At 34.8% G+C, this 23,171-nt stretch overlaps 4 protein-coding genes across 4 annotated transcripts; 2 read left to right on the top strand and 2 right to left on the bottom strand.

Annotated features, from left to right (window-relative positions):
- Positions 1–683: 683 nt before the first annotated feature.
- On the top strand, positions 684–3,078 carry LOC132634209 (transcription factor MYB98-like). The gene is made up of 3 exons (XM_060350497.1): positions 684–1,316; positions 1,442–1,568; positions 2,541–3,078. Exons 1-3 carry the CDS (start codon positions 751–753, stop codon positions 2,991–2,993), a joined length of 1,146 nt encoding a protein of 381 aa, XP_060206480.1. The 5' UTR covers positions 684–750; the 3' UTR covers positions 2,994–3,078.
- A 1,931-nt stretch (positions 3,079–5,009) lies between these two features.
- On the top strand, positions 5,010–6,825 carry LOC132632649 (fasciclin-like arabinogalactan protein 4). The gene has a single exon (XM_060348653.1). It carries the CDS (start codon positions 5,271–5,273, stop codon positions 6,519–6,521), a length of 1,251 nt encoding a protein of 416 aa, XP_060204636.1. The 5' UTR covers positions 5,010–5,270; the 3' UTR covers positions 6,522–6,825.
- A 5,181-nt stretch (positions 6,826–12,006) lies between these two features.
- On the bottom strand, positions 12,007–16,810 carry LOC132632647 (triose phosphate/phosphate translocator, non-green plastid, chloroplastic-like). The gene is made up of 10 exons (XM_060348650.1): positions 16,272–16,810; positions 15,168–15,290; positions 14,928–15,080; positions 14,608–14,693; positions 14,390–14,474; positions 13,984–14,103; positions 13,792–13,860; positions 12,538–12,667; positions 12,335–12,431; positions 12,007–12,164 (listed from the first exon to the last, which is right to left on the bottom strand). Exons 1-9 carry the CDS (start codon positions 16,635–16,637, stop codon positions 12,355–12,357), a joined length of 1,209 nt encoding a protein of 402 aa, XP_060204633.1. The 5' UTR covers positions 16,638–16,810; the 3' UTR covers positions 12,007–12,164; positions 12,335–12,354.
- Positions 16,811–18,608: 1,798 nt separating this feature from the next.
- LOC132632648 (BOI-related E3 ubiquitin-protein ligase 1-like) lies at positions 18,609–22,822 on the bottom strand. The gene is made up of 4 exons (XM_060348651.1): positions 22,481–22,822; positions 22,103–22,215; positions 19,716–20,077; positions 18,609–19,299 (listed from the first exon to the last, which is right to left on the bottom strand). The coding sequence occupies exons 2-4, from the start codon at positions 22,209–22,211 to the stop codon at positions 18,772–18,774; spliced, it is 999 nt and encodes a 332-aa protein (XP_060204634.1). The 5' UTR covers positions 22,212–22,215; positions 22,481–22,822; the 3' UTR covers positions 18,609–18,771.
- Between the last annotated feature and the right edge of the window lie 349 nt (positions 22,823–23,171).

Here is a 23,171-nt window from a genome sequence, read left to right as displayed (position 1 = left end):
TATTTGTCAATTTGAACAAGTCATTGGTATATTGTGTTTCTCTAAACAAAAACGAGTATATAACAATTAATTATGGTGGGAAAACCCAAAATTTTAAAAAAGAAGATGGAAGAGCTAGTCTTGTATCAACGTGATTAGTAAGAGGAAGTAGTAATAAACTCCAAAATATTTAAACTTTCATATGGCTGAATTCAAATATTTTGCATGCACGTTATATTACTAAAGTTCAGTCCATTTTGCTTGAATTTCAAACATATGTTGTTGAAATTTAATTATCTTTGCCAGAAGTTCATGCACATAAAGCTGAAGTTCAATAATTTTTTACCTAACTTCAACCATATGAAACTTCAGATACTATACATTTAAGATTATTTCAAAGTGGATCAAGTACAAAACTTTTTAAAGAAAACGTTAACTAGCGATATCCCTGAAAATTTTATATTTTTGCATGATCAAATTGCGGAGATCTAAATTACGTCATCAACTTGACAAAATTCGACAAAAAGAGAATTATTATGATTACAAAACAACCCCAATTTGGTAAATATTTTGCTCAAGCTATGACCAAACAATAGCCATTGGATCATCCAGGTTACGAGAGGTCTAGATACATTCACTCTGCAATAAATGTCTCTTCATACTTTACTACTATTGGCATAACACACAAATAAAGCAAAGAGAGAATGGAAAACAGAACTCACCAATTTCTTTCCTCTTAATTCCTCCTCTTATGCTTTACTCCTAATTACCATGGAGTTTGATCATAATAGTAAACAAGATGTTTTTTGCACAATCCCTAAAGATTATCTTCAAGATTTTCACCACCTTGATCTTACTTTTTCTCTTGCGGGAGGACCATTAGCCTTCAACACGAACCCTGATCACAATTTCACGATTGAGATAAATGGTTATGATCCGTTATTTGACCCATGTTCGAATCATGATGCAAACTTCTCATCAATGGATCAAGATTTCAACTTTGATTATGAGTTTAAGCCATTTGAACAAAATGGTGCAAGTGGTAGCACATTATTCATGAAGAATTTTGAGAGTTCTATGGATGTGAATTACAACTTTAGCTGTGATCAAGATATGAAGCCTATCAACTTCAATGTTGTGCCTGATGAAAGTTCATGCATTAGTACTGTTGATAATAATAGTAATTTTTATGGTCATAAAGAAATTGGTGGACGAAAGAATAAGAAGCTTATAAAGAGCAATGAGAAAAGTTTATCATCTTCATCTATGAGAAAATTAGGAAGGGGTCGAAAGAAGTCAAAATCAGCCAAAGGTCAATGGACTAATGAAGAAGATCGGTATTTTGATTTTCTTTTTAGAAAATTCTTTTAGAAAAAAATCAATTTTACTTACTAATGTTAATTTATTTGATATTTTACATTATTTAGGAAAATTGAATCTTTAATATATTATACGTGCACAGGAATTTGATCAATTTGGTAGAGAAATTTGGCGATAGAAAATGGTCACAAATTGCACAAATGCTGAAAGGGAGAATAGGGAAGCAATGTAGAGAGAGGTGGCACAATCATCTTAGACCTGATATCAAAGTATGATTTTACTTCTTTATTCCTTTGCTATTAATTATTTCTTTCCTTTCTTTCTTTTGAGGATATTCCTCCGAGATTAGTGTCTTATTTGTTTAATGCAAGTTTATCAACTTCTATCTAAAGGACCTTTTACTTTCTTTGAGGACTTACTTTCTATGTCTATCTATGTCATAATTTCCCCTTTCAGGATCTCCCAGATCAGAGATTATCTATTTGCGTTCTCCAAAATTTTGTGCACTATTAGTGTATATATTTTGACATTTTAGAAGATTGCTTCCCTTTGTATATATATAGAGAGAGATTATCAGTTAAAATTTGTATTGAATATTATAGTATGTAATTACCTTTTAAGTGACATCGTAGTGTGATTTTTTGTACACTGTTAATACATAGAACTTATACTCGCAAGAGGTTTTCCTTCGTCTACATCAGAGTGTAGTTAAGAAGATTATTTATTTTAAATAGCTTTCTATTACATATATAGGTCCTTGGGGATCAAGAAACAAAACAAGTGATTCCACAGTTCTTATGTGAGAGATTTCTATCTGTATCACGTCTACAGTTAATAGCATTTCCTCCGTCTACATCAGAGTGTAGTTAAGAAGATTATTTATTTTAAATAGCTTTCTATTACATATATAGGTCCTTGGGGATCAAGAAACAAAACAAGTGATTTCACAGTTCTTATGTGAGAGATTTCTATCTGTACCACCTCTACAGTTAATAGCATTTCTTAAAATTAATTTAACTCATATATATATATATATTGACGTATTAAGTGCATTTAAATTGGTTATAGCAGGTTATTTGTTTGATCTTTTTTTTGGTTACCAACTATTAATGTTACTACTATATATCGACAATTACTTATTATTGTAAGTTAATTAAAAAATTAACTTGATGATGGGAAAAAGTTATACACTGTCGATGTACATAAGTTAAATTCTTTCTCTGTATTTGTTTTTTTAACAGAAGGATTTATGGACAGAGGAGGAAGATAGGATCTTAATCGAAGCACATGCAGAGATAGGAAACAAATGGGCAGAAATCGCAACGAGACTTCCTGGTAGAACTGAAAATTCCATAAAGAACCATTGGAATGCTACAAAAAGAAGGCAATTCTCAAGACGAAAATGTCGCACCAAATGGCCAAAGCCAAGCTCTCTCCTCCAGAATTATATCAAAAGTTTGAACTTCGAAACGGATAATATTAATAATAGCAACAGCAATGACACAACCCTTAATAATATTAATAATGCACCTAAACTAGAGCCAATTGAGCAAGTTCTTGCATATTATGATTTTAGTGAAGTCCCAGAATTTGCTTTGGACGACAAACTGTTTGATGATTTGGAGATTCGTTATGAACTAAATAAGGAGCTTGACTTAATGGATTTGATTCCTAGTGTTAATCCAGAGATATAGGAGTAACACTGTGGAGCACGAAAATGACTGTAATTATATTTCTTATGAGATACATATATAGAGACATTTAGAAGTGTTTGTTTAAATTAAGAATGACTATAGTTGCCTATGAATATGCAATAGCAGTTGTTTTCTAGCTGGAGTGTTTTATAAATTATGTCTTACTATTTGTTAATTGGACATCCATTTATGGCATGAAGCTAAGTGTGGAAAGAAAGAAAATATTCGACGACTAGTGAACGTACTCAACGTAGCATACGAAAGGTATGCTAACTCCTAGATGTTGGGAGGCAGGCCAAGACTACTTCCAAATTTCATTTAATTGCATGGAGTGAATTATTTTTATATAGGCTTTTTCTATATATTCATAGCTCAATAGAATTTATATATCATTGAAAAGATAATTACAGATCCTTATGCGTAAAAATGAGAAAAAGTAAGGCAAATTACTTGCGATTACAAGTAAAGATAAAAAAATTATTTATAGCGTCAATATATGTTTATAAGTTAAACTCATTTTTTTAGAGTCACTTTTTTGCTTCCACAAGAGAAAGATTTTATAGTTCTTTACAAATTTGTTTTAAATTGTATGTCATTTTTATAAGAAATTGTTATTTTTATATATAAGAAATCTTTATTTTTACACATAAAATATCTGAAAAAGTATATCTCTTCTATTTAATTTGTAAATGGTCATAAGAAATCATTTTATCTTATTTTTTTCTCCGTGTGAAGCTTATTAGAGCTCCAACTTAATTCATGAAAATATAATGAACCGTAAATCAATAGTACTTAGTCGTCCACTTTTTTTACTCGTGTAGGTCCAGTTTGTGTAATGGGGTCCAGATATCGGTGTACTTTGTTTATAACCATACATAAAAAAGTAACCTCTCATAACAGCTATTATTACTGACTAATAGAAAACTTTAATCAGAATTACTTAGAAAGGTTGAATATAATACGCGCATATAGTAGCTTTTATAATAGTAAAATGCACTATTGTCCATAAGTTGAGCTGTAAACTTTAGCCTGCCAATACGATTCGATTATAGAGAAGAACCACTTTTCGGGTATGAACTAAAATGGTGCCCTTGTTATTTGTTGGTTTCATGAATTTGAAAATTTATGATTAAAACAATAAAAATAGTAGCCTAAAAGGACAGTACTATAATTCTTAAAAGCAAGTATTTTTGGACTGTTTAATGCTCTTGCACAAAATTATACTTTGACTATAGTTTGATTTATTCCAGTAGTAAAAATAATCTCAGCATCAAAATTTTGCACAATAAAATGGAGTATGTTTAGTTGATTGCAAAGAAAAGATGATCTTCACGTAGCTTAATATAGCTTTTGTTTGTCCATGTTAAATTCCGCAAATCTAATTAACAATTATATAGGTTACATAAAAATTTATAAAATATTTTATGGGTGATAGAGTTTAAAATGAGAAGCTGTTTGGATTAGCTAATTACAATCCGATAGGTTTTAAATGCTGAAAATAATTTTACAAATAAACAGTTATGTGTTGGATAGAAGTATTGAAGCTGTCAATAAATAATTGATGTACAAAAAATAATAAATTTTAAAGAGTTCTTGTAAAGAAAAGAGGAACGATGAATACAGAGTGAAGAGGAAGATAAGATTTTGGATTTTGTTTCAGGAAAGATATTCTGGAAATTAAAAAAATATTAAGAATAAAATAATTGTAAAATATTTGATCAAACTAAAAGCGCTTGTAAATTGAAAAGTCGTAAGTTGGTGACCATATTATGCTTGAATTTTACTTATAAACAATTGCTTATAACATAGGTAAATACTTACTCGCATCAAGTGTTTACACCAAATCAATATAACTTAAGATGATTTAGTGATTTAATAAAGTGAATATACACATTAATTACACATGTCATACATTCATTGATTTAGTGTAAACATATATATGTGTACATTCTATTCTTCTCAGACTCCACTTATGAAATCACACCGGGTTTGTTATCGTTGTACATACAAGCCAGTTTTATCATCTCATAAACTTATGCCCAAAAAAAAAAAAAAAGAATCTTTAAAGTAATCAGTTTCTCCAACCACCCCTATAATTATCATTCCTAAAAATCCTGTTAAATGAATATAATAATTTACATCAGTATCATCATAACATCAACCCCACGGGGGTTTAAGGGGGTTGGGTGTTAGAAACTCAAGGGGGTGCAATCTCTGTTCAGTCCTTCACCTTCTCTCACTCTCTACTTCCATCTCCACACCAAGAAGAAACAAACAATGGCTACCTCAATTTTCATTTCCCATTTTACCCTTGTCTATTTCCTTCTCCTATCCACTACTTCCCCTATCCCCATTTTCGCCATTAACATCACCCATCTCCTCTCATCCTACCCTCAACTCTCCGAATTCACTAATCTCCTCTCCACCACCGCCGTCGCCGCCGATCTAGCACCGCGCTCCTCCGTCACCCTCCTCGTCGTACCCAACACCTTCCTTCACAACTCCGATCTCTTAAACAACAATCATTCACCTGACAATCTTGCTGACGTCATTCGTTGCCATGTCCTTCTTGAATACTTCTCTTGGCCTGATTTTAAACTCATACCCCCAACCGGAAAACTTGTTACCACTCTGTTCCAAGCAACGGGTCGTGCTCCGAACAATCTCGGGTCGGTTAATATCACCCGTGACCCGACTTCAAATGCCATCACTATCCATTCATCCAATTCCAATGCTACGATTATCAGTCTTGTGAAGACACTTCCGTATAATATCTCTATTTTCACTGTTGACTCTGTTTTAGTTCCTTATGGGTTTAATTTAATGGCATCTGAAACACGACCTCCTTTAGGTCTTAACATAACGAAGACCCTTATTGATGGTCATAATTTCAATGTTGCTGCTTCAATGTTAACAGCATCAGGGGTAGAAGAGGAATTTGAGAATTACGAAGGTGGTGCTGGAATAACATTGTTTGTACCGACAGATCAAGCATTTACAGATCTGTCATCATCTATGATGTTCCAATCTTTGCCAGCTGAGAAAAAAGCAGATGTGTTAAGGTTCCACGTGTTGCATTCTTACTACCCACTCGGGTCGCTCCAATCTATAGTGAACCCGGTTCAACCAACATTAGCAACAGAGAAAAACGGGGCTGGAAGTTTTACACTCAATATATCTAGAGTTAACGGGTCGTTATCGATCCAAACTGGGCTTGTTAAAGCGTCGGTGACCCGAACCGTGTTTGATCAAAACCCGGTTGCGATATTCGGGGTGTCAACGGTTTTATTGCCTAAAGAATTTTTTGGGGATAAACCAATTGAGGTAAATAAACCAAGATTAGCTAACCCACCGGATATTTCTTTATCGCCGGTGAATTCGCCGGATATTGACGACTCAGCTAGCCATTTATCTTCGCCGCCGGGATTGGAGGATAAAACGATGTCGTCTGTGAATAGGGAAAGTGTAGTAAGTGTATTTTTGGGTTTATGGTGCATAGGATTCTATCTACTGGTGACAATTAATTAATTCTGAAATCGTGTAATTAATTTTTGGGTTCCTGTCATTTCCATTTTTCACACGGCGTATTGAATTTTGGATGGTACCAGAAAGAAGCCATTAACCCTGCTAAATTATTTTTTTGTCTCTGTGGAAATAATTTAGGTCAATCCGGGCTCGAACCCGAGATTATGGATTTTCACTTTTATTTTCTTCTCTATGTTTTTATTTTATTTTATTTTATTTTATGTTTATCTTCGTTTATGCAGTTGTAATATGTAAAGAGATCCAATCAATTTATGATCTGTGTAAAAGTGCAAGTTTTGGCATTGAATTTTAGCTTACACTGCATTGATTATTATTTATAGCATAAAGTTGCGATATTTGTGCTTTGTAGATTTGTAATTAAGCCAAGATATTCATGCACGAGATAATGATGGTTAAACTAATTTCACAGGTGGAGTTGAGAAAATACAGCTGAGTTTTTTCACTGTACTTTTCCTTCGTCATAGTGCATGTAAAAAGCTGGACTGCATAATGATATAAGATTGACCAGTCTTTTGCTGAAATATTGGATCTTTAGCGGAAATACCAATACTTGATTATTCTTTATAAATTATGTTAACTGAACACCCAGAAAAAGGAAAAAGTACATCTCTTTGGAGGTGTTGGAAGTGCACTGAAATTATGTTAGGGACCTTTTGTGGAATGTACTTAGCTGTTACTACCACCCAGCTGTATTCAATGTTCACTTGTTGATCTCAGCAATGCATACTCCTAAGAATAAAGACGCTATTTAGGTCATTTTATGTGGGTTTTTCATTTTAAAACTTTTTAGGTGGCGTTCGCTTTAAAATTTAAAACCTGTTTTAAAAAAAAAAAAAATCAATTTTAGTGAACTTGTATGTGAAGAGTTAAACTTGTTTTCGAATAATAAGCACATACAAACAATAGTTTGCAAAACTATTTTTATTTTAACAAATTCAGTATTTGGATTTTTCCATTTGGTTGGAAAATGGAAGGAGATATATTTAGGTCACACAAAAAAGGAGGTCGTCAGGAAACAAAAGAATCTGTCTGGATTTGTGTGGAACATAGGTAGGTCATAACCGATGAAAGAGATGTACGGGTAATTTGACGATGGCAGTTTTCCATTGGACTGATCTTGCATGTAGTGTACGTGCCTTTAGGCAAAGCCATTATTCAGCAGGTCATTCGCACAAATTCCCTATTTTTGGGCAGTATTTAATTTCTACTGAGAACAACATATCTAGTTAAATCCCATAATGTGAGGTCCCTATTGACTTAGATAGGGAATTTCGAACTTGAAATATTCATTATGAAAGCCTCATGCTTAACCAACTGAGTCATCCTTGCGGGTATCTCACTAAGCATATTTTCCGTGTAACTTCGATATAGGTATCATAGCATCCACACAAATTATGTTGGATAAGGCAAAACTTTCAACACTCAACATAATTTGAAAAATACTACAAATTTATATCGCATAACTTAGTTCCTACACAATTTATGTCGAGCGTGGCAATAAATCAATTTCCAAAGATAACAATGTTATAAAAATTATGGCGAGCGAAGCAGGTCCGAGTATTTTTATTAAAAAAGTGGCAGGAACAAAAATTAAAAACCACAAATATGGGGGACAAAAATAAAAAACGAGGGCACAATCCGCGCAAAAAGTTGTTATTCAGCTCTCAATTCGTCAATCGTATTGAATTAAATATCTGGCCCATGTTGCACGCGGTCCAATTTGGGCTTCTAGTGATTTCATTTTTGGGCTCAGTGTAGTATGGGTAGAATTATTTTTTGGGAAAAGGACACTGTGTGTCCACTCAGCTAAATTAATCTCACATTTAATTACTGTTTGGGCTTAATTTCACTAGGAGTCCGGTCGGCCAAAATTAATGCCAAAAAATGGCTTGCCAGCCCAACAGCCCAGGCGCTTTATAAAAAAAAAAAAAAAAACTTTTTGTGGCGACTTAGCCCTTTAGTGGACACGTTTTTTTATTTATTTTTTTATAAAGCGCCTGGAATGTTGGGCCGGCCGGCCATTTTTTGGCATTAATTTTGACCGACCAGACTCCTGGTGGGATTAAGCCCAAACAGTGATTAAATGTGGGATTAGTTTGGCTGAGTAGACACACAATGTCTTTTTCCCAAAAAATAATTCTACCCATACTACACTGAGCCCAAAAATGAAATCATTAGAAGCCCAAATTGGATCGTATGCAAATATACACATATTATACATGTTTTGGGATGTTTAACCTTTAGTGGCGACTTTTTTAATTGCTACTAAAAAGCCTCATTTTTCTGTAGCAACCTTAGTCACCACAAAGTCTGTTTTTTTTTTTTTTTTTAAGCGCCTGGGCTTTTAGTGGCGACTTTTTAAATCTTTTAAGTCGCCACAAAAGACTTGCTACAGATTTTTGGCTAGTGGATGGAAATAGTTTATGGGCTAATTTTTAGGTTTGGGAATAGATGGGCCAGCGCGTGTGATTATTTATGGCCCAGCGGCCATTTTGTGTCATTTCCCATTATTTTTTTTTATCAATTTCCACCATCTCTATCACTAGAGTATGGAAGGCCCGTGCTAAGTTCGGGCCCAAACTCAAAATATAAAAAAAAAAATATAATCTTTTATTAAATAAGTATAACCTATTATTTCTTCCGTCCCAATTTATGTGATAGACATTCTTTTTTAGTCTGTACCAAAAAGAATGATACATTTCTATATTTAGAAATAATCTAACTTAAAACTTTCGCTTTACCCTTAATGAAATGATTTACAACCACACAAATATCTATGATCTTTTTTAGGCCACAAATTATAAAAGTCCTTTTCTTTCTTAAACTTTGTGCCTAATCAAATTATATCACATAAATTGGGACGGAGAGAGTACATTTTCTACCGGATAACTAATTTAATGTATTTGCAGGTTAATGATATCTTATTAATAAGTTTTATAATTATTAAAGTTTCTTCATCACACAATTAGATGATTTTTAAAGTAAAACTTTATTTATGAGGAAGAAAGTTAAGTAGAAAAATTAGCAAATCTCATAGGGATACAAGTGATTCGATATCCTAAACTAAGATGATAAAGTAGGATAATTACAACTTGCAAAAATCATAAATCAAAAAATATTTTCATATTTTTGTGAAATTGTGAGCGTGTGATCTTATTTATAGATAAAAATGATCTTATTTTCATGTTTTGATAGTTATTAAATTATGCACTCATTATTTTGTGTTAAGGGCTTATGCTGGTTAAATGTGATTTTTAACCCTTAGTTTTAGACTAAATAACTTTTAAAATTATACCTGAAAATCGTTTAAGTACAACAATTTTTAGACACATGAGCTCGGTAAAGTATGAATATAATATTATAATGTAATAGAAATGCCTATATGTAAGTAAACAAATTTTCAGAAATTTTCAAATTCAATAATGCGAGTATAAAGTAAAAAAAATACTGACATGTAAGAATCTATAACCAACGAACCAGTAACATGAGGAAAAAAAGTTGGAGGATAATAAGCAACAAATGAAAAAGGAAAAACGAGAGAGCGACAAGAAGCAAGAATATCTAGCAAGAAATGATATTTTTTTAGGATAATAGATAAGATCAATAGAAGAGAGTGAAAGAAGAAATAAGGTAGGTGTTCGACAGCTTTTAAAAAGTAGACCATAAGAACAAAAAGTAAAGTTGACGTAGGGATCTAGTAGCTCAGTTGGTTGGCTACCTGAACTTTCACCTCGTTGGTGAGGGTTCGAATCCCCACGTTGTAATTCTCTCCCGCATTTCCCCTTCCCCTACTCTTATGTAATAAAATATTATTTAAAAAAAAAAAAAAAAAAAGTAAATTTGACTATAAAAAATAAAATTAGGACCTAGAAATAATTAATTGAAAAGTTTAACATTAATTTGAAAACTTTTGTGAGGACTACAAAAGCTCTTGGTTCTCCCTTATATATAGTAGTAATATTGAGAAATGTACGTATTAGAGGAGTTACTATATCTCCCTGAACCTATTTTGAATGGAACATCCTCCGTTATGTGAGACAAGTAGGATTTATAGTAAGCTCTCAAAAGTATCTCGGGATATCCCAGCTTATTTCGCGTACCAAACGGACCCCATTGAGGTACTTGCCTCATTAAGAATTATACACGTCAAGGAACATCAAAATTGTAAATCCTATACTTCTCCTCTCTCTATTTCTTCTTTCCTTTTCCTTTGTGAATAAAGCGGTAGCCCTTCGACTTCTCTCTCTATTTTTTTTTTCTTTCTGACGAGTGAGCTCTTTAGTGGTCGTTTGGTACGCGGACAAAATTAGTCCGATATTATAATCAGGATTATAATCCTGAGACTAATTTATCCCATCTAAAAGGTGAGATAAAATAATCCCAAGGTTAATGGGATAAGGTGGGATATCCCATCTTCATTTTTTTGCGTGGATTGCCCTTCTTTTGGGGTGGTCTTTAAATTTTACCCCTCATAGTTGTGGTCTTTAAATTATGCCCCTCATATTGCTGGTCTTTAATTTTTGCCCTTCGCATTGCAACTCTGAGCGTTCACGCAGAAATCATGAGGTTCTGAGTTCGAACCCCTGGTCAAGCATAAATTAAAAAAAAAAAATGCAAGGCAAGAATTGGATCGCGTGTATGCCGGACCCGACATACACTTGTTAAGGAATTACAAAATTTATGTCGGACCCGACATACTCATGCCTTATGGGCAGACTTGGCATAAGTATGTCGGGTCCGGCATAACTTTGATAATTCCTTAACAAGTTTATGCCGGTGGGGGCATACTTATGGGCGAACTTTTAATGGGCAAACTTTATGCCGGACCCGGCATAAACTTGTGAAGGAATTACCAAAGTTATGCCGGACCCGACATACTTATGCCAAGTCTGCCCATAAGGCATAAGTATGCCGGATCTGACATAACTTTGGTAATTTCTTCACAAGTGTATACCGACGGGGGCATAGCGAAATTTTTAAATTTTGCCTTGCGATTTTTTTTTTTTAAATTTTGACTGTGTAGGAATTCGAACCTGAAACCCATGGGCTTTAGCCGAAGGGCAAAATTTAAAGATTTCAAATATAAAAGGCAAAATTTAAAGACCACCCCAAAAGAAGGGCAATTCGCACGAATTGCCCTCCCATCTTTAACTATGGGCTTCATTTTATACTTTATTTGGTAATAATTTTATACCTTCTACCATATACGGGACACAATTAATCCCAAAATTAGTGCTGAATTATCCCACCTTATAGGCTTATACCGTGTACCAAACGACAGTGTCTTTCAGGTAACTGCTATTTTGCTTACTGCTAGACACTGCGATTCCTTCCTCGTCTCTTTTTACTTTTATTGTATATGGGTAAACTGATGCATTACACGTTCTGCTGTACTACAAGTTACACATAATTATCATAAAAGAAAAAAGAACAGCAGAACTTAGGTTTCTGAATCTACACTTAGAGAGATAATTAACCCTTTGGGAGGGAGAGAAGTATTTTGAATGCAAAGGTATGATGTTATCAAATATTACAAACTCTGCCCAACTCTTTTATGTTTTCAACGCTCGCTGAAAAGCCTACTCGGGTCCTAGATATGACATACATTGCAACACATTTGACACCCTACAAAGAAAGACAATAGAATGATGTAGTGAAATCGTCAAATTGGCAGCAATGAATTAAGGCTGCCACAGAAAAGAATAACTAGTCCAACATGGCACAACAAACTAAGAGAAGATCCTGCCTAGAATACAACCAAGTTTTGGTTCATTCATCTAGTGATCGCAATTTACCATCAAAATTGATCTAGATTTCATTCTGCTTTTGCCTTGGGCTTAATGCGCTTCACCCTTGAATATAGGAAAACTCCAGCAAGGGCAACTCCGGTGCCTACATAGAAAATGAAGAAGAAATTGATTAGGTGATTGTTAAAAAAAAAAAAAAACCGCAAGTTTTCACTTGGGCATGTTGACAAGTATAAAGTATAGTGTCATACCCAAACCGTTAATGGGAGAAACAGGTGTGCGGAAGAAGAGAACGGAAGTCACAATAACCACCACTCGCTTCACACAGTTACCCACAGAATGAGTAACAGGAGATACCCTCTGCAATATCATGTAGGAAACCTGCACCAAAAACTTAAGTGTCAGCAAGAAATAACATAACCAGCACGGGTCGCAAATGACAGAACACAATTTTCAGTGATTCATCAAGATTTGTCACATTGGTTTGTGAAATTACATAAAACAAAGAATTACAATCAAGCAAACCAAGAACTGTTCACACAGCCATGAGTATAAGAGAAAATTTCAGCAAATTCTGCATTGAAATGGCCATTGATCATAGCCAAAATTAGCGGACAGGTGAAATTACAAGCTGTGTGTTTTCAAATTTTCAGAGTCTTCCTGACATTTTATAAAGCATGCGATAAAAAGCTTTTCGCCATGTATACATCTTCAATTTTGTCAAACTGACTGCTCCAGGGTGAAAAGCAGAAAAAACAGCATTGATCTTTTTAGACAAGCTCAAGCGTCTATATTCAAATAAGGCAGGCAGGAAACAGCTGTGCAGGTGCTTAAGGAGATAGCAAGGAAGAGCCATGTCTTTCAAATTGGTCTACAGTTAATAGGAATATGAGCTTGCAGCATGCTTGATACTGTCGAAAATACATGGCAGGAGAAGTAAGGTTCTATCCTTTACTAGAACATGAGAACATCCAACAAGCACAAATTGCAAGCAACACAACCGCACAAATCAGAGTACAGTATTACACGAATTATATCAAGGTTTTATCAACGATTAACAACAACAACAACATACCCAGTGAATCCCATAACGTGAGCTCACGAAAAGGCATATGAAAGGTCAGATACGAGCAAACAAATCAAAGCAATTATGAAAATGAAAACAATGAAAGTAAATAAGCCATTATAAACCAACAGATACTCGCAGAAATCAAGAGACAAGAAACTATAAAGCAATATAACTACTCGTAAGAAAGGATAAACGCGACTACCTACTAGCCTTCTACCCTAATATGAGTCCTCCATACCCTCCTATACAATGAAAGTTTTATCAACGATTAAGTGGGACCAAAAATGCATACTAAGATCTCACAATACCTTGTTAGTTCATCACTGTAGCAACATAAATTTTGTGCTTTCTCACTATGAGGAGGTAAGAATTTGAAACGGATCACGTTATAGGACTCCTCGGAATCAATGACATATATAATGTTTAATCCTTATACCTGCTGATAAGCATGGAAGCAGAGAGCAGCAATGAGAGACCTTGTGTAAAGCTGGTTGACATTCACTCCCTAGCACCAAAGGAAAATAATTAAAGTTATTCAAAATAGTTGCTGCAATTTCTGTACAATGGAACAATGAAAAAAGACTTCCAGGTAGAAGCAGTATAACTCTCCACTTAATATATCACTTACTGCAGCTTCCAGGTAAGCAGGAGTGAACTTGACACCTTCCGTGAAAAAGGCGTATGGGGCCAGCAAGAAAAAGGACATGATCGTGATTATTGAAAAGAGAGTAATATTATCCAATGATTCCTGTAAAAAAAATTAAAACTTTTAACTTTACAGCATTTCAGAAACCAACCAAAACCAAGCAAGAAATATAACTTGGGTTTTGTCTTGTAAATGCAATAAGGTTAATCTGGAATCAAGCTAGTTACTTGATGAAAAATGGAGAAGAACTATGTAAGAGCACCCAAATAGTTTGCTCTTACAACTACCATTTCATATAAGCTTGAAACATCAACCAAAGAAACCTTCAACTTTGGGTACATATATTCTTCATACACTCGTCTAATAGCATGAAACAGAACAAAATTACCTCTTTCCGAACCATAAACTTCTTGCTGAGGACATTACGAGATTGATTGGTTAAATTAGAGGCCATTGCACTCCAAAATCCAGGCCTGGAAATCAACAACACGAGATATGACTATTAAATGTTGGACCCAATCTTTATCTAAAGTATCTCCCATTTATATACTAAAAAAGCAACAAAATCATATGGCATTATTTAGCATGAACATTTGAATCCCCCACCAATTAAAAGATGCCTCAGTCATAGATGCCAGTCCCACTCCACCAACAATTGGTACAAGAGAAGACAAAACCCATATGGTAGGGAACTGCATGAACAAGAAAGATCCAATGTCATTAAATATAATAATAACAGATAGTAGACAAACAACTAAATGGAAGTGAATATATTTTCTTTTTAAATTTCTGAAAGCATAAATATAATCTGAATTAAGATGAAACTATAGGAGAAAGGAGATTGAAAAATAGTTTCTTCGCCTTGCTGTTACAAATGAATGCAAGATCTATAAATAGAACTTAAAGGATATTCATCTAAAGCGCACCTCGCCTAAGAACATAGCAGAGAGGACAACAGAGAAGAATGGCTCCATAGCTTTGATAGTGTGAGTGAACGACACAGCAACTTTCCCAAGACTCATGTTGGTGAAAAGGTTGCCCAAGGTATGCACCATTGCCAATGGCAAAATTGCAACAAGCTGCCAATTGAAAATTTAAAATCAGAACATGTGCGCATAATCAGGTTTAAACCCAAAGCATTAGTTAATCCGCCTCAATAAAGTTACCTGTGCACCACTAATTTTTGGCCTTTTGTACAGGTTAAGAGTCCACATTAGAATTACAAGGACTGTGCCAACAGCAAATTGCGCCAGAGTCACTGTAACTGGGTAATGGAACGCTTTCAGCACCTATAGAATACAGGAACGTTAATCAATGACGCAACTTGACACATTCAGAAACACAAACTTAACGTTTCTATTTAGCAGCCATGTTCAATTCCAAGTAACATCTACTGAGAATCTAAAGTTATATTCTGTATGCAAATTGCATTTGCTAAACATATCTTGCATACGACAGTGCTAGATTCAAAATCACTTTAATTAAGTTGCAAACTAATAAAGGCATAATACATAGATAGACATCTTAACTTGACCTCAACTAGCAACTAAACACTCCAACTTTGAGAATGCACATCTAGACACCTCAACTTGTCCCCATTGTGTCTCGTGGACACCCGACGATGACGTGGCACATAAATTTGAAGGTGTCTATATGATCATTTTGTAAGTTAGAGTGTTCAACTGACAGTAGAGGCCAAGTTTAAGGGCCCGTTTGGCCATGAGAATTTTTCACTTTTTTCTGGAAAATTATTTCACTTTATTTGGAAATCAACTAAAACCTTGTTTTCACTTTCCGACATTCTAACAACCAAATATTTTTTGCAAAAACTATAACCAAACACAACTCCGTCTTGAACTCCAACTTCAACTCCAACTCCTACTAAGTGTCTATCTTTGTATTATGCCAATTAATAAAAGTAGGCTAAGCATATCTTGCTTATGAGAGTGAAAAATTCAACATCACTTCAATTAAATTGCAAACTGTAAGTAAATGCAGGTTCAAAATGGCTCAAGTTGCAAACATACATACTCAGGTAACAGATACTTGCAAAATAAAGTTAACATATGACGAAGTTTAAATCGATACTATCAGAAATTTTGGAATGATTCATGGCTTGAACAACCTCACAAATGGAAATACATGCATGCATTAATACATACAACAAAGCACTATCAAACAAGTGGTATACGCAACTAGGACCTTAGATCAGCGCTAATTTTGAATCAATTGAATACAATTAAAGGTGAAGGAGAAAGAGAAAAGTATACCTGCTTGTTGTAAATGTTGAAGTAGATGTTAAATAGATACCAAAGCCCGAAAAGAGATCCCAGCACAATAGTCTCTGTTAGCTTGGATTTCGGAGCCTCACCAGCTGTCTCCGGCACTGACGTGGCACGAACCTCCACTCCTTCGGATTCACGCTCGGGAACCGGCGATGGAACTGAAATCCATCCGTCACGATTCAAATTGGCTGAACATCGAATTGGATTTATTTTCCTCGCTGCGGAGCCATTTAGGGAGTTAAAATGGAGTGACGGCCGAACAGATTGAGGAAATAAAGGATTGAATCTGCTCTTGTGAGGGTTCTTAGGGAGTGAGATTGACGGAGAAAATGAGATTGCTGTGCTCTGCATTTTGGCGAATTAGATCCAAGAGACACAGTAGAGAGAGGGAGAAGAGAAGAAAACAAAGGAGATGATATAGAGAGGAGATACGTTGGGAACTCCGTCGAGGCGTGAGAAGTGAAGTGAAGTGAAGACAGAATACAATCAGAGAGGCAAAATCTGAAAGTTCAGAAATGTTAAGGGGATATTCGGGGTCTTTTTGGTAACTTTGGGGGTGCTTTTTCTATGATATTTTGAGTTGGGGGTTGGGGTTGGTGAATATAGCTAGGTGGTTGGGGGTGGACCAATTTGTTGGATCCGATTGGTAAATCATTTTCTTACCGACCTGGAAAGATTGTGATTGGATAAAAATAAAATAAATACTAGTGAACAGACAAAAGGAATATATGTTGCAAGGCTATTTTACTCTATCTTATTTAATTATGAGATTTAAGAAATCAGTCAGGTCTTAATATATATATATATATATATATATAAATATATTTTTGTAATTTGAAATGCTTGGTTCTCAAACTATTTTATGACAATGTATTTTGATCAATTTACACTTACTTCAAAGTCAGTTTCTTTTCTGATGATTTGTTCAACACTGATACTTGAATCTTTATAATCGTTCAAATAAATAATAAAGTATTTTTAAAACCTACTAATATATTCTGAGGTTTGTACTGAAAATGCTCGGGGCTACCATTCAAGACCAACTGTCGCTTGTTATTAATATTATCATTTAAAACATCTACGGTGCCACTAATAAAACATTAGTCTGCTTATTGTCGTTAGGATTATTAGAATAATACATCGAAATCCTCGAAAATGTGAGACACTTTTGTTAGGAACCTCTTTACTTATTCATTTGCATCATCACGTCCAAGATCCATGTCTCTGAAATATGAATCGCCCCGCAATTTACAAGACATTGATTCTATGCAAAATAGTAGCTGTTATAATTTGGTTTTGGTATCCCTCCTACGCCATTGCAAACCCCTCCACCAAACCAGTTTACATTTCTTAATTTGACTAAACAAAGATACTAAGAAAAGAATTGAGAATTGTGTTATATGGACGAATTTCATCAAATGTTCACTTATGTGATTTCGTATTAGTAGCAATGAATTTTTACTGGAGAGTATAGCAAGAAGCCAGATGATTTTGTGTGAAATCTAAATTTAATGGAAATAAAGAAAATATATGGCATTTTGCGATAGATCAAACACGCAACTCATTCTGGAATAAAGGGAGTAAATACTATTCCCATATTTATATAAAAGAAAAATATTGTTGTTACAATTAAAGATTGATACATTTGCGAGTACTCCCTCCATCCATTTTCACTTATCGTATATTGACTTGACATGATCATTAAGGAGTCAAAAATATTATGATAATTTTACCATGTCACCCTTTGAATATAATAAAGGCAATGTTTTAAAAAATGCATTGAGAAAAGACAAAATAAAATGTTTACTTTGGGAATACAAAGGCTTATTCATTTCCAGTTTTCCACCTAAGTTATACTGCTATTAAATGACTATAAAGAACATTCCTAACACAAACAAGCCCACAAATTAGGCAACAAATTGATCCTACCACACTGAATTATAAGCAAAAAAGCACTTTTTCTCATGTTAGGTCTGGTTTTTTTTTTTTTTTTTTTTTTTTTTTTGCGTTAAGACAAAACAAATTAGTCGTCATTAAAGTATGCATCACAGATGAAAAGGATACTGGATCTAGGAGACTTTGAAAGAATGCATCTAGACAGATCCATGATATATATTCAAATACCTATTTTAGGTCAAATAATGTTGCTTCTTATTTAACTTGTAGTTACCAATTCCATAAGCATTTTTACCATTTTGTCGCTACTTGCAAGTATCCAGAGCTACCATATCTCATAGTCCAGTGGTCCACAATGCTTTTTGATATCATCATAAACATGCAAAGACCATGTTTCAAACAGAAGAGCATAACAAAGCGACAATGTTCAAGCCAGTAAAAAGACCATCCTCGTTTCATCTGATCTGTATTCATATAGTTAAGGCATCCACAATTCATGAATGTAACAAACATTACAACATGTTCATAAATTAAGCATTCCCCTTTTAACACAAAAGATGATGATGAGTGCAAGTGTTCGGATACGTCTTCATGACATGTAAACTTGAACACTTGCAGTCTTCATTACCTGGCATACTGGGCAACTATCAACATATCCTTCACATTCTTTACAAAGACACAAGTGCCTGCATGGAAATAACAAGACACTGACTTCTTTACTCTTGCATGCTCTGCATTTTAGCTGCTGCATTTGGATTACTTGGTCTTGCGAACCACTTGCCAAATGGTGGTGGTTTGTACTTGAGGCAGCATCATCTACTTCACTATCTCCGCAGCCTTCCTTAGCTTGCATGGAACCTTGGGCCATGGCCTGCTGAATATTGCTTTTCAGGGCATTGACAACCGACTCATTGTACTTGGCTCTGTAATGCCAAGATTGAGCTTCTGCAGTAATCTGCTTAATTCTCTCCCCAAGTTCCCTGTTCTTGCTGTTCAAATTGTCTATTTCAAGATCTTTCTCATATAATCTCTTGTTAGCTTCTTTTTGCAAGGAGTTCAGTAAAGATGCTGTCTGTCGATGAATCAACTCCCTCATGCCCTTCATCATATTATCTCCCTGAGTTACCAAGGATGAATCAGAAGTGCCCAAGAACTAAAATTTCAGATAACACAAATTCAAGGCAGAAAATCTATATCAGTATCCACCTCCAAATGACTTAATGCCCTAAAACGATCAACATTTGCCCGATTCTCAGATATAAGTTGGAGACTCTGACCCTTATGATACTGCCTACATGGAAATGCTCCTACTTATGCCCTTACTCATATAATCAACAGCTTTTACAAGTCAATCCCAGCAAATCATAGGATGCATAAACATGACCAAATGCATGTCAACCCCTTACCATTAGGTAGACATAGATATCAAGAATAGATAGGAAAAAACCATATTTCTTTGTCAGACACATTATATAACTTAATCCTGGCCAGTTTGATATGACAAACTTCAGATAAACTTAATGATTATATTACCTGAACTTTCATGTAGTAATCAAATTCTTCTCTTTGCCTGTCAATCTCATATTTAAAACCACTGTCTATTCGCATAAGAGCAGGAACGGCTGCTTTCATATTTTCAGGGGCAGAAGTGACTGATGAATTGCGTTCTTTTTCCTCATAAGAAAGTCTAAGTCCAGTTGATACAGTAATTGGATTCAAAATACTTCCTGCTTGATCCACTTCATTCTGACCAAAGTTATTATTCAAGGATATCTTAAGCTTTTGCTGGCTATAGTTGGGTTCAACATCCCGGACTCTTTTGGTAGGACAAAGTGCAGCAGATGGGTGTTCATTGACTGTCTGGCTTATCGGGTAGCCACTACATCCAACGGTAACTGAACAAGATTAAAAAATAATCAATCCATGAGATCAAGGAAAACAAAACCAGGAATTGATAACACCACCCTGTCTAAAAGGGCCAACTATCTTACACCAAGACAATGAAAAAATTATGGCACGAGCACCAAACAAAGGACAAACCAGCACCAGAATAAGCAAATAAGAAAATTGATGGATGCCAAACTCAAATTGTAACTTTTTGGACATCAACGATCAATGGAGGCTCAGTTTAATAAAAAACAATAATAATAACATTGAAAGAAAGCATTAAAACTCTTTAATTAAGCATATTAAACTTAACAGGACACTACATGCCTCTATTAAGTTTAAAAAACAAAAAACTCTACCTTCTGACAAAGGGATGACCATATTTTCAGAACTTAAAAATAGTCTTTTTATAATATCCACCAGCCAAGAAAACAGAACTAATCATGGAGACAGGTAGGTATTATGAAGTAATAGTTTTAGCAAAGTACACTAATTGATTGACTCTGAGTATAGAACAAGTCTCATATACAATAATCGGATGACTTCCACGAAAACAGCACAACTCATGGCGATAGGTAGTTATAAATTATAGAGTAATAGATTTAGCTAAGTACTAATCAACTGACTCTGAGTATAGAACAAGTCTTATATGCAATAATCAGTTGAATAAATACAATGAGTATTGAGATCATCAAATGATATTGTCGCAAAATCAAGTATCATATAAACCAAAGTCATTAAATTTAAAAGGTAGAAATAAGAAAAGACTATGGATGCGCTGCCTGCCATCATTCACCATCCTTTTCCTGACAGATGCAAGACTCGCCATTCACCACAACTAGTGCACCTGTGGAAACCCCTTAATAACAGCCACAGATCAAGATTTATTTCTTGGGAAGTGAAAATAAGATTGATCCGGACCGACAAAAGGAACCCCTAAACCTCCTTCTCTTCAGGTTTAGGATTGATTACTCCAGCCGACTTCCAAAGCATACACAAAACTTATCTCTTAATATCTGGGATCCTTTTTTTTAAAAAAAAAAAGAGAGAATTAAGTCAGAAGAACATCTTCAGATTAGAAAGGCTAGAGCCGTTTTAGCACACAGTTATCTTTCCCAAGAGATCTTGTAAAAGGTTAAATGCCCCTCTAATCTTAGATAACGCCACACATGTTTAAAACAAAGAAAATCAAATTGTCTTAAAATATAATGTTGAAGAAAGAAACAACAACAACGAGCTCAGTTCCCTCAAGTGATCTGAACAAGAATAACAGGCAAGTACTTCGAATTTAACATTAAAACAAGTCTTCTGCCTATTTTGTAGAATTATACCATGTAAAGAGAGATTTTATAAAATCAACATAAGCTCAAAATCTTCATCAACATATAGTTGCCAGATGTATTTCCTTTACATGTTGGCTTCTTTTTCACATCTCCACTTCAGCCCCACCTTATATCTTAACAGGGTAGACTAAAGATGCGAAGAGACGCTGGTATTGCAGGTTATCGTTATCAATGAGCTAAGCTGCAATATGTCTGTTCTAATTTCTCAAAGATTTCTGGATGAGACAATCTAATGACTCAACCAGCGCAAAGCGCCTCACCGCGAGCTTTAGGCATCGAGGTTCTGAACAACCAAGACAACAAGGCACTCTCCACATATGCCCTGGACCAACTTTAATTTATCTTGAACAGGGTGCAATACAAGCCTTATCCAGTTTCACTACTAAGTCTTTGTAACACTAATACAGGTCAGTTAATCAAGCTTCTAACATCACTTTAACACCCTAGTCAGACTTCACGGCTCAAGCTAGAAAGTTATGCAAGGCAAAGCTGACTGTGGAAATTCAAACACAAAAGGAAACCCAAAAAAACATAAAGCCTGTATTAACAATCGATCTCCCAGATTAGTCACAAAACAGTTGAGCCGTAAAAAACAGCACAAAAGAGGAAAATCATGAACCAAATTAGTGGGCATTATGTTGCAAAATATAAATCCTAAATGGAGTCTACTGTAATTTTGGGGAAACTCACCATCTCCAAATAGTTGCAGCTGAGGCAATGCACTCACATCATACTGGAAACGATTCCCCTCTAATGAAGCTGGAAACAAAGTGTTGCCATTACTGCTTTCTCCAAACATATTCCTGAAATTGTAACACACGATTAATTCAAGAACCTCACTATTCCACAAAACCAACAGGATCTCAATAAATCTCTCTTTGAGGCAACCCAAGAATGAGTTCCAATAAAAACCACAGGCAAAAATACCCTTTTTGGCAGAACCCCTAACAATGGTTCCATAAAAGGGAAAAGATGGATCGATCAACCAGGCAAAGATAGGAAAACAAAAACCCCATGTCTCAAATGGGGATAAAAACAACAGAAATAAGAATAAAGACAAATGGGTACCTCAAAAAACTCGAAATTGAAGGGTGATGTGAAGGAGAAATTAGTAAGAAAAAAGTGGGTTAAAGAGAAAGAAAGGGAGAGAAAAGTGAGGGGAAAGGAAGAAGCATAATAATAGTAGTAGTAGATGGGGAGAAGTGATGGTGGTGAAGGTGTAATAGTTGTGGGGAAAGGTTTCGGTTAAGAAAAACGATTCCATTCGTTGGTTTTGGCGTTGGTATTGGTGATACAATCACAAGACTCGTTGAAGAAATCTTCCTCTTTCCTTTTTCCCTTTCTTTGTATAATCTCTTTCTCTCTCTTTCATATTCATATACTCTGTCTTTGGCAGCTTTCTTTTCGTTTTCCCACCAGTAATTTATTTATTTCTGCTACTCTGAATTTACTCTTTTGCCCCTTGTCCGTTCAATTTTCCCTCTCCCCTACAAATTTGCAACTTTTTCCGCATGGGCTGTTTACTTTACCCGATATTGCACCAAATAGGGAACCTATGATCCTTCTTGGCAATTTTTCTTTGGACAAAAGTCATATATAGCCCCCCTAAATTTTGTCTTTTTTTTTTTTGGGATATCTAAATCGAGAGTTGTACCTATTGATACCTAAATCAGTCCAAATTTGTACTATATAAATATTTTTTACTGATGTGGCAAAAAAAGTGAAATGCACTCTCTTTGGGCGCGTGAAGTACTCTTCA

Source organism: Lycium barbarum, chromosome 3, assembly GCF_019175385.1.
Source record: "Lycium barbarum isolate Lr01 chromosome 3, ASM1917538v2, whole genome shotgun sequence".
Classification (NCBI taxonomy): Eukaryota; Viridiplantae; Streptophyta; class Magnoliopsida; order Solanales; family Solanaceae; genus Lycium; species Lycium barbarum.
Note: the sequence above shows the minus strand (reverse complement) of the source record. Positions and strands in the feature narration are given on the sequence as shown.

Excerpts from the sequence above, each read along its gene's own strand:
- LOC132634209 (XM_060350497.1), top strand. The coding sequence starts at position 751 with ATGGAGTTTGATCATAATAGTAAACAAGATGTTTTTTGCACAATCCCT. Across the intron at positions 1,317-1,441 it reads TGGACTAATGAAGAAGATCG|GAATTTGATCAATTTGGTAG; the intron begins GTATTTTGATTT and ends ATACGTGCACAG. Across the intron at positions 1,569-2,540 it reads ATCTTAGACCTGATATCAAA|AAGGATTTATGGACAGAGGA; the intron begins GTATGATTTTAC and ends TTTTTTTAACAG.
- LOC132632649 (XM_060348653.1), top strand. The coding sequence starts at position 5,271 with ATGGCTACCTCAATTTTCATTTCCCATTTTACCCTTGTCTATTTCCTT.
- LOC132632647 (XM_060348650.1), bottom strand. The coding sequence starts at position 16,637 with ATGCAGAGCACAGCAATCTCATTTTCTCCGTCAATCTCACTCCCTAAG. Across the intron at positions 14,104-14,389 it reads AGTTTATGGTTCGGAAAGAG|GAATCATTGGATAATATTAC; the intron begins GTAATTTTGTTC and ends TTTTTTTTACAG. Across the intron at positions 13,861-13,983 it reads CTGCTTACCTGGAAGCTGCA|GGAGTGAATGTCAACCAGCT; the intron begins GTAAGTGATATA and ends CTTTGGTGCTAG.
- LOC132632648 (XM_060348651.1), bottom strand. The coding sequence starts at position 22,211 with ATGTTTGGAGAAAGCAGTAATGGCAACACTTTGTTTCCAGCTTCATTA. Across the intron at positions 20,078-22,102 it reads GCTGCAACTATTTGGAGATG|TTACCGTTGGATGTAGTGGC; the intron begins GTGAGTTTCCCC and ends AATCTTGTTCAG. Across the intron at positions 19,300-19,715 it reads ATTACTACATGAAAGTTCAG|GGAGATAATATGATGAAGGG; the intron begins GTAATATAATCA and ends TTGGTAACTCAG.